This window comes from Pipistrellus hanaki, assembly GCF_964339955.1.
Source record: "Pipistrellus hanaki genome assembly, chromosome: 13".
Classification (NCBI taxonomy): Eukaryota; Metazoa; Chordata; class Mammalia; order Chiroptera; family Vespertilionidae; genus Pipistrellus; species Pipistrellus hanaki.
In genome coordinates this window covers 27,406,479-27,419,587 of record NC_140515.1, presented here as the reverse complement: position 1 = coordinate 27,419,587, position 13,109 = coordinate 27,406,479, and the positions used below count along the sequence as shown (strand labels likewise).

Below are 13,109 nucleotides of genomic sequence, written 5' to 3'. Positions count from 1 at the left end.
AGGAATCAGTAGTACAGCCCTGTCACTGGATCACCCTGTATCTGAGTCAAGTCATTTCCCTCCTCTCAATTTTCCCACCTGTCAAATAGGGTAAGACTACCTGTCTTGCTCTAACAGTGGGGGAACCAGGGAGAAAGGACTGGAGGGGCTTTAAGGTATGGTTGTCAGATTTAACAAAGAAAAATACAGGACATCCAGTTAAATTTGAATTTCAGATAAAAAATAATTAACATTTTTATTATTACTGTGTCCCCAATATTACATGGGGCACAGCTTATACTTTATTGTTTATCTGGAATTCAAAGTTAACTGGGTGTCCTATATTTTATCTGGAAAACCTATTCAGGGCCCCCAGCTCCATTGGACATCCCCATTCTTTGGTACAGATAACTGATATTTTCATCACTTCAAAATGAACCCCTAGCCACCCACCTTTCAACCAGGGCCCCACCACGGGCTCCCACACGCCCTCCATACACACTTTGCTGCCCACATTAAAATTCTGGAGCCATGAGCAAAGAGGTGTTATGGGTCTAAGAATTCCTACAGTGGGAACTGGGGTGGAAATTCAGACTGATTTGGGGAAGAGACAAGTGATGCGTTTAAATCAGTGGGGAAATTTGTGCCTACATATGTGTCAAGATGGTTAGAGGGACAGTGTCCGGGATGCTTACAAGCAACTGGTTTCATTCTGTGCCATGTCCATGTGCACATAAACTAGTGGACACCGCATCCACACTCTTACAGAAAAACCAGCCAGTGCTGTGGCTGTGCACATTCATGCCAATGGTCAAATGCTGTATCCACAGCTGTGTGCTGCATCTGCGTGCACCTGTGCATAGCTAGATGCCAGTTTTGTATGTGAGCAAGTGAACCAATAACATGTGATCACTCAAAATGGATCCATAGAAAAGTCCCCTGGGGCTGTGACATATCAGAGAGACACCCCTGACCTTGCCCATCTGGAACCATCAACACCGTGATATGATTGTAAACTTCAGGCACGGACACATGCCCACCGTGCCTGCTGGACAATAGCCATCAGATTTGTTCTGAACTTAAAGTAACTGCCCAGTCAGACTCAAACCACAGGGAAGCCACACTGTGCTCTTCTCCCACAGCAAAATTGTTGAGCCATGTTGGCTAACTGGCTCTTACAGGTGGCATGTGGCCACCCAGGTGTACAGACACCTCTGGGTGGCCTCAGCACCCACATCTCTATGTCTGCTCCCCAGTGAGACAGAAGAGAGAGAGAGGGAGGGAGGAAGGGAGGGAGGCTCCTGAGGGCCTACTGTGTGCTAGCACAAATAACCTCCTCTAGGGAATGACATCAGCATCCAGAAGATAGTCACAACAGAGGGTGGATCTCAGTCAGTATTTGACCCCCAGAGCCAAAACCTGGCACAGGAAAGATGCTAGTGAATGAGTGACCTGGGTGACAAGTACTACCAGGGAAGGACAAGAAGGTTGGGTTATTCTTTTTTAAAATATATTTTTATTGATTTCAGAGAGGAAGGGAGAGGGAGAGAGAGATAGAAACATCTATTCTGAGAGAATCATTGGCTGGCTGCCTCCTGCCTGCCTCCTACTGCAGCCCAGGCATGTGCCCTGTCTGGGAATTGAACTGTGACCTCCTGATTCATAGGTCGACGCTCAACCACTGAGCACACAAACCAGGCAGGGTGGGTTGTTCTTGCTGGATAAATCAAGGAAGGCTTTCAGGAGGTGATGGTAAATTTTCTTCTGGGTCTCAGAAGACTAAATATCTCAACAGAGGAGAGAGTTGGGTGTCTTGGTTTAGGAGCCAGCTGAACCAAGACAGGCAGACAAATGCCAGGTGTCTTATGAGGCCTGTTTCTTGGCAGGAAAGTGGGATAGACACAGTCTGACTGAGAGTGAGGCAAGGAGAGTTCTTTGGGACAACTTCAGGGAGGCTATGGTGAGCCCAGGAGTTAGATGCAGCAATGAATGGCTTGTAGAGCAGGTCAGGGACGCTGTCAGAGCAACCATGAGTGTGAGCTCCTAACACCAAACTGCCTGATCTCTACTGGTTTCCTTTATCTCCCGCCTTATTACTGGTTTCTCTTTCTCCAGACCGTTTCAGCTGGCGGAAGACAGGTCTGAGTATCGTCCCACATCCCCTGTGGCCTCAAGCCTGGGTCTGTCAGCTTTTCAAACCGCAGAACTATTCCTTCCTTGCTGCCTCAACGTAGATTGTGAGCCTGGCTGTAGCAGCTTTCAGGAAGGGAAACGAGCCCTGTGGGAGCTGGCAAGCCCTGCAGAGGGAAGAAAAAGGTAGACCCAGGAACTGTCCCCCACCCACTGTGTGTACTGGACAAGCTGCTATCCTCGTGTGCCAGGGTTGTTGATGTGGCTCAAAACCCCTGGCAGGTTAGTTCCCTCCCTCCCTCTCCCACAGGGCAGTGGTCCTTCAACCGGAGCCTGCATTCCTGTCCCCAGGGGAGAGCTCTCCCAATGTACCAGATCCAAGGCAGGAAGTCTGGGTGTGCTGATAACTTGTTATTTCTAGCCTGTGTTCAGGTAATGCTGAAGCTGCTGTTCTGGGAACCGCAAAGTCTTAGATCCTGGCTGTGTGTCCCTGAGAAGCTCTTAAGACTCCCAAGCCCAGGTCTCACCCCAGCTCAATTTCATGGGAGTTTCTAGTTTTGGGAACCCAGACATTAATATTTTTTTTTTAATGCTCTGGTGATTCTAATGTACAATAAAGTCAGGAGCAAGTGGGGGGGAGGGGGGCGGGGCAGGGAAGGAAGGTGGTAATCAGAGTAACAAACAGCTGATACTTATCAAGCTCTTACCATGTGCCAGGTGTCAGCTCCTGCACATCAGATGTGCCTCTTCCTCCCACTGACTATATGAGGTATATGCTATCTCTGTTCCCAAGTTGCATGTGAGAAAGCTAAGGCCCAGAGAGGGAAAGTCATCTGCCCAAGGTCACACAGCTGGGAAGTAGCAACTCTCAGACTTGTTTCTTCTCCCATTCATTGTTTTTGTCTTGAACATTGTGAATTTCCCAAACACCCCGGCAGCGATGCCTTTGTAAACTGCCCATTCTCCCTGGCCTCTGACAGGGTACACACACATCAGCTCCTCCTCCCACATACAGCCCCATGCCACATACCTTCATGTGTCCAGACCTGAGCACGGACACACAGCCACGGCCCAGGTGTGTGCATACCTGCACAGACAGCCTCTCCCACGTACGCCATCACACATCTGCCTTCTGGGGGGCCTCGCGGGCACCACCTGATTGGCATCTTGGTTCCGTTTTTTACATGCACGCAGCAGGGCCATGAAACCATCTCCGGTTTTCATGGGAAAGCATTCGCAGTTCTTTCATCTGAAATGTCCTCAGCTCCGCAGATTGACAGGATCAGGCTGGTGTGAACTAATGACTCGTGTCGGCTTAATCAGGGAGGGTCACTGAAGGGCATTTGTTCTGAGCAGACACAGCCCACCTCTGGCCAGATCAGGCTGGAGCGGGGCAGACGTGAGCGCTGAGCTCTGTGACAAGAGGCCTGACTCAGTTGCCTTCCCAACAGTATGACCCTATGCCTCAGTGCACACACCTGCATAATGGGGTGATCACGATAGAAGAAGAGGGTTTTACAGTTCACAAAGCACTGTCAGAGCCTTGTTTCTGTTTGATCCTCAAGTAGGATAGCCTAAGGCCCCTCCACCCCAGAGAGAGTGAGTGATGTACTCAAGGTCACACAACAAGTAAAAATGCATCTAAACGAGGTCTCTGGACCAAAGTAGAGGTGTGGTGTGGCTGGGATGGTGGGTTCTGATATATCTAAGACAGGCTAGAAAGTAAGTCATATTTTTATGTCCCCATTCTCTCAGAAATATCTGGGTGACACCTTCCAGGCCCAGAGTAACAGAAGGAGTGGTAGTGTGCTAGTTAGTGGTAATGAGGTAGTTAGTGGTAGTGAGGTAGTTAGTAGGAGTGATGGTAGTTAGTAGTAACAAGTGCACCTATCATTTATGAGGGTCAACTGTGCCAGCCTTTAAGCCTTATCATATTCCTGATCTTTCGTCAATCCTACAAGACATTTATACTTTTATCCCATTTCACAGAAGTGGAAACTGAGGCTCAGATTGGAAAATGATTTGCACAAAGCACCAACTCTGAACCAAAGAGCATCTGAGATTTGAACCCAGTTCTAAAGCCATTAGAAATAAGGGCCTGGCCCAGCTGGTATGGCTCAGTGGTTGTGTGTCAACCTAGAAACCGGGAGGTCACAGTTCAATTCCAGGCACATGCTCAGGTTGCAGGCTCGATCCCCAGCATGAGGCAGCTGATCAATGATTCTCTCTCATCATTGATGTTTCTATCTCTCTCTCTCTCCCTCTCCCTTCCTTTCTAAATATATATTTTTTTTAAATAAGGGCCTGGTTTCTACGCAACCCACCTCTGGAAACAGCCTTCCCTCCGCTCACTTCTACCTCCCTCTCCCCTCTGCCTCTGCAGCTATGGCCCTGCAGCCATGGCCTCCTGCCCCTGGCATCTGAGAGAGCCGTTGGTTTTCACAGTAGCACTCAGCAGTGTGTGGAGAGTCTGAGGGACACGATTACTGTGCTTCCTTTTTTTACTTGAAATCATTTGCTCAGGCAGTGGACAGGTCCACTCAGCCACACAACACCTCCCAATACCAAACAGCTTTGGTGGGCAAAGTTCATTCCGGCTCCTACCAGGGATTGAAAAAATTCTCCAGGGTCCCTTTGCTGGAAACAAGGATGCTTAGCTTCAGGGGGCCGCAGAGTAGGGAAGGAGAGGTCAGGAGTCATCTGGATGGCCTGGAATACTCACCCTGAGCACACCCCCTTTCCTCTCCCCCCCCCACCCTACCCCCTCCCTCCCCCTCCCCCAGTAGCCAGAGGCCCCTATTTTTACCCCAGCCTATTGGCATGAGGTGCTTTGTTTTGGTGCCCCATACACAAAAAGAGCAATGCCCTATCCCCGGTCAACAGGGCAGAAAGTAAGTCATATCTATGTCCCCATTCTCTCATGATGCCCCTTTTCCTGACACTCTCACCTCTAACCCAACACCTGTGCCTTTACTTACCTCAGTAGCTTTTTTAAAATTCTGACTAATTATGCATGTTCTACCTCTAAATCAGTTTGTGAAAGTTTGTTTCATACAGAAAGATTTTATGTGACTTAAGTGAGGAAATTCAGACAAAGGGAAGAAAGGAAAAATAAGATGATGAGTCACAGGCATAGCACATGCCACTGTAGTACAGGCCAAGCGGGAGCTGCAGATTCAGCGCTGAGCTACCAGACAGGCCAGGGGAAGAAAGCATTAAGTTGAGCTCCATGAGCCAGAGTCTCCATTAGATCACCCTTCACGCTCACGAGAAGGCCTGCATAATGATGACCCTTTGTGGCACATGATACACGTGTCCTTTTCTGTGGGGACCATCTGTCCCCTCTCCTGAGGGGCAAACCAAGGAAGCTTCAGCCACATTAGCTTTACCCAAGCCCTTTAAGGTTTCTTAGGCCTTTGTAGACCCACCCCTCCCCACCACATCCTTTCCCCTGATTAACCCCCACTTTTTCTTCTAAGCTCACCCAGTTACACTTCCTACAGGAAACCCTTCCTGGCATCCAATCTCCTCACTGCAGTATCCCCAACATACAGAAAAATGTTGGCTTATAGTAGGTGCTCAATAAATACTTGTTGATCGTTTAAATGAGCAAGTGATGATCAGCCAAAACCGGTTTGGCTCAGTGGATAGAGCGTCGGCTTGGGGACTGAAGGGTCCCGGGTTTGATTCCAGTCAAGGGCATGTACCTTGGTTGCGGGCATATCCCCAGTAGGGGGTGTGCAAGAGGCAGCTGATCGATGACTCTCCCTCATCGATGTTTCTAACTCTCTATCTCTCTCCCTTCCTCTCTGTACAAAATCAATAAAATATATTTTAAAAATATAAAAAATAAATAAATGAGCAAGTGATGATCAGATGTATACCATCCAATACAACCCTAATTATTTTCTCTACCTTGAGAGGGGCTGAATAGAGGGGGAGGAGAAGGAGGAACTCTGGCTTCCTTAAGTAAGAGGCTCCCATGCACTGGGGCCCTCCATCTGGTGCCAGGACGCCCATGGCCAGTAGTCCAGCGTCTGCATGCACTCTCCCTTTCCTTCTTCCCTACAGCGCCCATCCACCTTCAGATCGCCTATTAGGAAGAACCTAAGCCAGCACTCTCACTGTCCCCCTCCCTTCCTCCCCCCCCCCCCCCCCCCCAGCTTTCCTTAACTGGAAACATGTCCCCAGAGCCAAGGTAGGATCAATGTTCGGGTCAGAGAACTTTCACAATTTCCAGCTCCCTGAGGTCTATGCACCTGCATTGGAGCCAGATGCCGGGATGTTTATGTGGAATAGCCTGAGTTTTTAATGTTTGTGACCAATTTCCATTTGTTTAAAGCATCGTGCCAACCAAACAAAACCCCTCTGGTGGCCTGAGGCTACCATTTGTAACACTCAAGGCTGGATCCAAAATGGCTAAAAAGAGAAAGGATGCCTTCCAAGCAGAGAAATTGGGGAACTGGCAGAAGCAAAGGCTTAAAGGCTTAAAAAAAAAAAAAAAATACCGTCTATGTCAGGTCAGCTGGATAGAGATGAACTCTGGGACAAGGATTCCTCAAATATCCAACGGTAGCCAGCAGCCATTACAACAAATAATTCCTCTACAACTTAAGTCCCCCGCACTCTGCACTTGGCTTTCTCCTTTCATGTAACAAATAGAACACACAAGTTCTGACTCCGGTGCTGGAATATTTTTTATTGTGAAGGCGCTTACTGCATCTTTGCCGTTTAGAGACCATTCACTCACATTCCCCTCTGAATAGCTCACCACAGTCTAGGAGTTATATTATTGATGACAAAACTGAGTCTCTGAAGCAACTGGCCCAAGTTCATCCACAAACCTCTACCTCTTGTGCAAAAAGAAACTCACATTGAAAACCCACAACCCCACACAGCGTCCGATATCAATTTCCAAGCATTTGTAGTTTCTGAATTTTCAGTGCCTGGCTGGTCTTTTCTAGCAATATTTGACACCGTGTATTAATTTTTAATGTGCTAAATGGTGAGGTGCTCTCTAATCTAACTTGAATCTCCAGCACCATTCATCTCTCACACCAGCCTTGTTTATTTCTGCATGTTCCTTTTCAGCCAGAAGGCAGGGGGACTATGTGATTCCACTCCGGGGTGGGGTTTGGATTCAGATGGCATGGGTTCAAATCCCCGTTCTGAGTGACTCTGGTTAAGTGACCCTTAGTGCCTCAGTTTCCCCACCTGTAAAATGTGGGCAACAGCAGGGGATTGTTATCCCAAGCTACAGCTCAACCTACCTTCCCCTGAGAAAGAGAGGTGAGGGAGAGGTCATAGCCGCCATCTGCCCTTTCAACTGCCCTACATGAGCCTTAGCACTTGAGGCTCCCATCTTGGATTTGCATACTGGGATGTTGGTTGTTGTGGAAACTGCCTAACAATTTCTACCACGGAAACAGCCCTAGCAGAACACACAAATATTTTTATTCTGTGAGCTGTTATTTCTGAAAAACAGAGGGGCTCACAGAAGCTTGTGAAGAGCAGGGCAGGGCCTGATGCTGGGGAGGGAGCAACTCAGGAGAGAAGAGGAAGTGACAGAGAGGCTGTTCTGCTCTTTTCCCTCCCCCTTCCAGCCTCCTCCCCTTTCCCAACTTTGGGGTCTCAAACTCAATTCCAGGGTCCTAATTCGGCTATGGATGTGTTGATCAACGGAAGAAGAGAGAATTCAAGAGGGTGGGTAGGCCTCTGTGGAAGGGAGGGGGCTATGATCAGTCAACATTAGCCTATTTGCTATGCCTGTGGCCACCCAGTTCCTTTCAGGGAATCTAAAGGAACTAGAGCTTCTAGTTAAATAAATGAAGCCCATAGAAGAATTGCAGACATTGGCTGTGGATAGGATTAGGCAAAGGAGGAAAAACGAGGAACCTTCCCGCAGTTCCTAGAATCACTCTACGTCATGTGTGACTAGAACAGGGCTGGGCTGGGTTCTCAGCCCCAAGGCAGCAGCTTTGGTCTCATGAAGGCCTCAGGGAATGATTTTACTGGGAAGATTTTACATCAAATTCCATGTGTCCAGATTATTTTAGATTAGAAGATCTTCCATACGGGGCCCATCTTCTCCCACAGGAGCTGAGAAATAACTGCTTTCTTTAGAAGATCTGAGGTTCTTCTCTTTGTCCCAGTCTCCACCACTCTCTGTTGTCTCCCACCCATCTATTGTACTTCACTCATTCATAAAGCCTACCTGGCCCTCACAGCTATTCGAATTTTCAACCCCTGGCCTCTGCCCTGTCCTAGGACCCAGCATCTCAATGCTGGGCCTGTGAATCCCATGTGGCAGAACCCCTGAGCCATGGCCAGATTCCCTGAACTAGAGAACATCCACATTTTCAACTGGTCACACTGCAGACTCCAGAACATTTGAATCACAGACCTTCAGAAGATTCAGCAACTCACCTCTCTCTGTGTCAATCAGGAGGGGCCCAGGAGATGGGCTGGCCACACCCCCACCAAACTTCTTAGTGAAGCTCTTTATTTACACCAAGCCTTATGAGGAACCCCAAAATACCAACAGAACCCAGCAGGACCACTTCAGGGCCTGAAGACCTTGGAACCCTGGATCCTTCTATTGAACTCCCCTCTTGTCAAGATGGGGAAACTGAGTCTCAGAGAAAGGAACTGGGTGGCCAAAGGCATAGCAAATAGGCCAATGTTGACTGATCATAGCCCCCTCCCTTCCACAGAGGCCTACCCACCCTCTTGAATTCTCTCTTCTTCCGTTGATCAAAACTCACTCCCAGGAGAAAGCCTGAAACTCCTTCAGACCATGGTATCCTGTGGTGGCTTTTGCCTCTCAGGGAATCTAAAGGAACTAGAGCTTCTAGTTAAATAAATGAAGCCCATAGAAGAATTGCAGACATTGGCTGTGGATAGGATTAGGCAAAGGAGGAAAAACGAGGAACCTTCCCGCAGTTCCTAGAATCATTCTACGTCATGTGTGACTAGAACAGGGCTGGGCTGGGTTCTCAGCCCCAAGGCAGCAGCTTTGGTCTCATGAAGGCCTCAGTCTCCCCACCTATGAAATGGTCATAACCCAGCTCTGAGATCCCTCATTCTCAGTGCACAGGCAGGTCATTGGCTATCCAGAGCTTATCCCCACTACTAGGCAAGGCAGATGCAAGAGCCATCCCAGCCTATCCCACAGGGTCTCAGCCAGTCTGGCTCTTGAAAGCTCCCAACGAAGGTCTCATTGACAACATCGGAGGAGGCTCAGCACCTAAACCCCAGACAGGGACATGCCCATCTCCCTGTATCCCTGAGCCACAGACTGCTGCCACTCAGGACCACTGAGCTTTCTTTACATCACTCTCCCCAGCACCGGCACCAGATTGCACCCACAGTGGAGGTTCAAGAAACATGCATTGAATGTTCATTGCATGTTTGGATGGATGAGCCAACAAATGGCAGGTTGTTAGAATCCCCTACCAATGTGGCCTTAGACCACATGCTCCCTTAACTGTAACAGCAGAATGTTCCATTGCTCTGACCCCCACATTCTAATAATGGTACTGTTTGGGTGATCCCTCTGGATCCCCCTTCTCACAAGTTGACTGAGGCCAGAGGTCTAATGAGGTCTGTGCCCTTTCCCGCCGCACCCCCCCCCCACCTTCACTCCCTCCCCTTGTCCATCCCTCAGCTGTCTTCATTAAATCACAGGTGAGCTGGGGTTTGGCTGGCCTCAGGGACAGGACTGACATTGCTCTGCTGCAGGGGACCATTCCTGCTGTGTTTTCCATGATGACACCTCAGGGCAGGCTCCTAATACTCGAGCATGTCACCTGTGTCCAGTGGGTGGGTGGTGGCCTCAAGTGCAGGCCCTGGAAGAATCAGACTGGTCTTTTCAACAAGGCACGGGTTGTACACGTGTTGGAACACAGGTAAGCTCTGCTGTGGTCAAGGCCATGCTAGGTGATGGCAGGGAGATTCGGCCTGCCCGGGGTAGAGGGGTGGTCTTCTCAGCAGAGGGCCCTGAGAAGGGGCTCGCCAGTGTAGATGGGAGGAAAGGCTCTTTCTAGCTCAGCATGAGCAAGGGAGGAAGTGTGCCAGGGCACTGGTTAGGGAAAAATGAAATGGCAACAGTGACTTGGGGTGACCCAGGATAGCAGCAAAGGAAAGAAAGAAGCAAGGGGAAGCACTTGCCTTCAAAAGGCCCAGTAAACAGAGACGCTGGCCCCTCCCACTGGATCTGCCTTTGTCTGTCCCACCCCTGAATTTCCACTGTGAGAGGTTTCTGTTGCATGCTCCTCTTCTAAGGCACAAATGCACCTGAGGGGAGGTGGGGCCATCCACCCCTCCCCTCCAGGCACCACTTGAGCATGTCATGTGTGTCCTTGGGGTATCAGCTCTTTGGGGCAGGCACTCTGTCTGTCCTTTTTGCCTCTCTATCCCGGTGTCCAGAACAGTGCCAGGCACATAGTAGGTGCTCAGCAAACACTCGATGACTGCATGAATTATCTCATGAGACGCTCACAAGCACCCATGGGTTAGGTACACTCACCCTCCCACGCAGTCTGGGATTCTAACCCAGGCAGGAGCTTCCTAGTCTGTGTTCAACAGGGCAGGCAAGTGCAAAGCAGGAGCAAGGGTGCGGGTGCAAGGTGGGCATGATGCTGGGTATTCGCTTCCTGTAACGAATGACCATAAACCAGTGGTTTTGAATAAGAGAAATGGGTTCTCTCAGTGTTCTGGAGGCCAAAAGTCTAAAGTCAAGGTTACATTCCATTCCTTAATTCTTCCAGCTTCTGTTGGCTCTGGGCTTTCCTTGGCTTGTGGCTGCATCACTACAATCTCCCCTCCATCTCCACGTGGCTTTCTTCCCTCTGTGTCTGTGTCTTCTCTTCTGTCTCTTACAAGGACACTTGTCATTGGGTTAGGGCCTATCTGGATAGTCCAGGGTGATGTTATCTCAAAATCCTTAGTTTCATCCGCAAAGACCATTCTCCCAAATAAGGTCACATTCACAGGTTCTGGGGAGTGCTGGGCTCTAGGCTGGTGCCTGCAAGTTTCCTGCTTTGTTTTTTCCTCTCTGTGTTCTTTGCCATGTGGCCAGACCCACTTGGGACAATTCCCGGAACGTGTGTGTCTCTCCTGGGCCCTCCAAGCCAACCTCTCTGTACTCTGTCCACAGGTTTGCCAGGCACAGCTCCAGACCTAGAAAAGAGAAAGCAGATTTTTGGACAAAACTTTATACCTCCAAAGAAGCCAAAAACCTTCCTGCAGCTCGTGTGGGAAGCTCTGCAAGATGTGACACTGATCATCCTGGAAATTGCGGCCATCATCTCCCTGGGGCTCTCCTTCTACCACCCGCCTGGCGAGAGCCAAGAAGGTAAGACAGGTGGACCCCTGCCCCCCTCCCTGCAACATGTGTGCCCAGCCACACCAGAGGGCATTCCGGGCTAACAGGCACTACTCCTTCCAGGTGAGGAAACCAAGGCCCAAGGGGCTGAGTCTCACCCCCAGCCAATCAGTGGCCGAGCCAAAACCCAGGCTCAGAGCCCTCCCCCTAGTGTTCCCAAGTGTGAAATGCAAGAGCTGGACCAACAATACCATGTTTCCCCGAAAATAAGACATCCTCTGAAAATAAGACCTACTTACAGGTTTCCTTCTAAATGAAATATAAAGCATCCCCCGAAAATAAGGCCCCCCCTAGGCTAAACATGAGAGATTTGGTCCACTGATTCTGAAAGAAATGGAGTCACAAGAAATTCACCAGGAAATTCAGGAATTGGATTGTTATGATGATGTTCCAGAAGATGATGACATGATTTTCATTGAATAAATGAGTAAATTCTTTTCTTTTTTTTTTAATATATTTTATTGATTTTTTACAGAGAGGAAGGGAGAGAGATAGAGAGCTAGAAACGTCGATGAGAGAGAAACATCGACCAGCTGCCTCTTGCACACCCCCTACCGGGGATGTGCCCGCAACCAACGTACATGCCCCTGACCGGAATCGAACCTGGGACCTTTCAGTCCGCAAACCGACACTCTACCACTGAGCCAAACCGGTTTCGGTTAAATTCTTAATACTGTAGGATTCACAGTTTGTCTGGTTTGTGTTGACAACTACCGCACTACCATACCATATACAGGTAATAAATTTCCTTTATTTTCATTTAACAATAAATGTGTACCATATTCTTCTTCATGGAAAAATAAGACATCCCCTGAAAATAAGACCTAGCACATCTTTGGGAGCAAAAATTAATATAAGACACTGTCTTATTTTGGGGGAAACAGGGTAGTAATGATTATAATGATCATTTATTGAGCACTTACAGTATGCCAAGATCTGTGCTGAAATGTCCTCCTAACAGCCCTCATAAGGTAGTGCATGATTATCCTCATTTTAAAGACATGGAGTCAAGGCACAGAGAAGTTCATTAACTTGCTCAAGGTCACCCAGCTAATTAGTCCTTAGGTTTTGTAGTGGAGCTTAGAAAAACTGCTACCAGGTCCCTTTCTGAGAGAGTCTGGTTTTACTGGATGGAATCCAAGTGAAGGTGGCTCCGGATGTACATCCAGACGGCTCTCTGAGAGCTCCCCACTCTCACATCTGATGACAAAGCCCCCAAATTGCCTTCCTGGTGGGCTGCATTCACGCTTTTTGATCTGACAGTGCTTCAGCCCATTCACAGAGATCCCTCTCAGGTCCCCTGCCCTCTGGTACTCCATCCTCTGAGGGACCCTCCTTCAGCTCCAAAGCTGGACTTCTCCTCAGAACCCAAGTCACTCATTCCGTGAGGCATGCAACTATGAAAAAAAAAAAAATCATGCACTGAATATTCTAGAACACAGATTACAAACGATAGCCCACAAGCCAAATCTGGCTCACTTTCTTGTTTTCGTATGGCCCATGAACTAAGATTGGTTTTTACATTTTCAAATGGTTGAAAACGTGAAAATAACATTATTTTGTAACATGTGGCTTTTACATGAAATTCCTTCTTCACTGTGTAAAAATAATGTTT

At 48.6% G+C, this 13,109-nt stretch overlaps 1 protein-coding gene across 15 annotated transcripts in view; it reads left to right on the top strand.

Moving 5' to 3' along the window:
- Window positions 1-13,109, top strand: part of ATP2B2 (ATPase plasma membrane Ca2+ transporting 2) — a 464,830-nt gene that overhangs the window by 363,725 nt on the left and 87,996 nt on the right. For all 15 annotated transcript variants that reach the window (XM_084901914.1, XM_084901911.1, XM_084901915.1 and 12 more), the window contains one exon: window positions 11,267-11,464. In XM_084901914.1, the coding sequence (XP_084758040.1) occupies window positions 11,267-11,464 (198 nt within the window). The remainder of the gene's footprint in view (window positions 1-11,266; window positions 11,465-13,109) is intronic.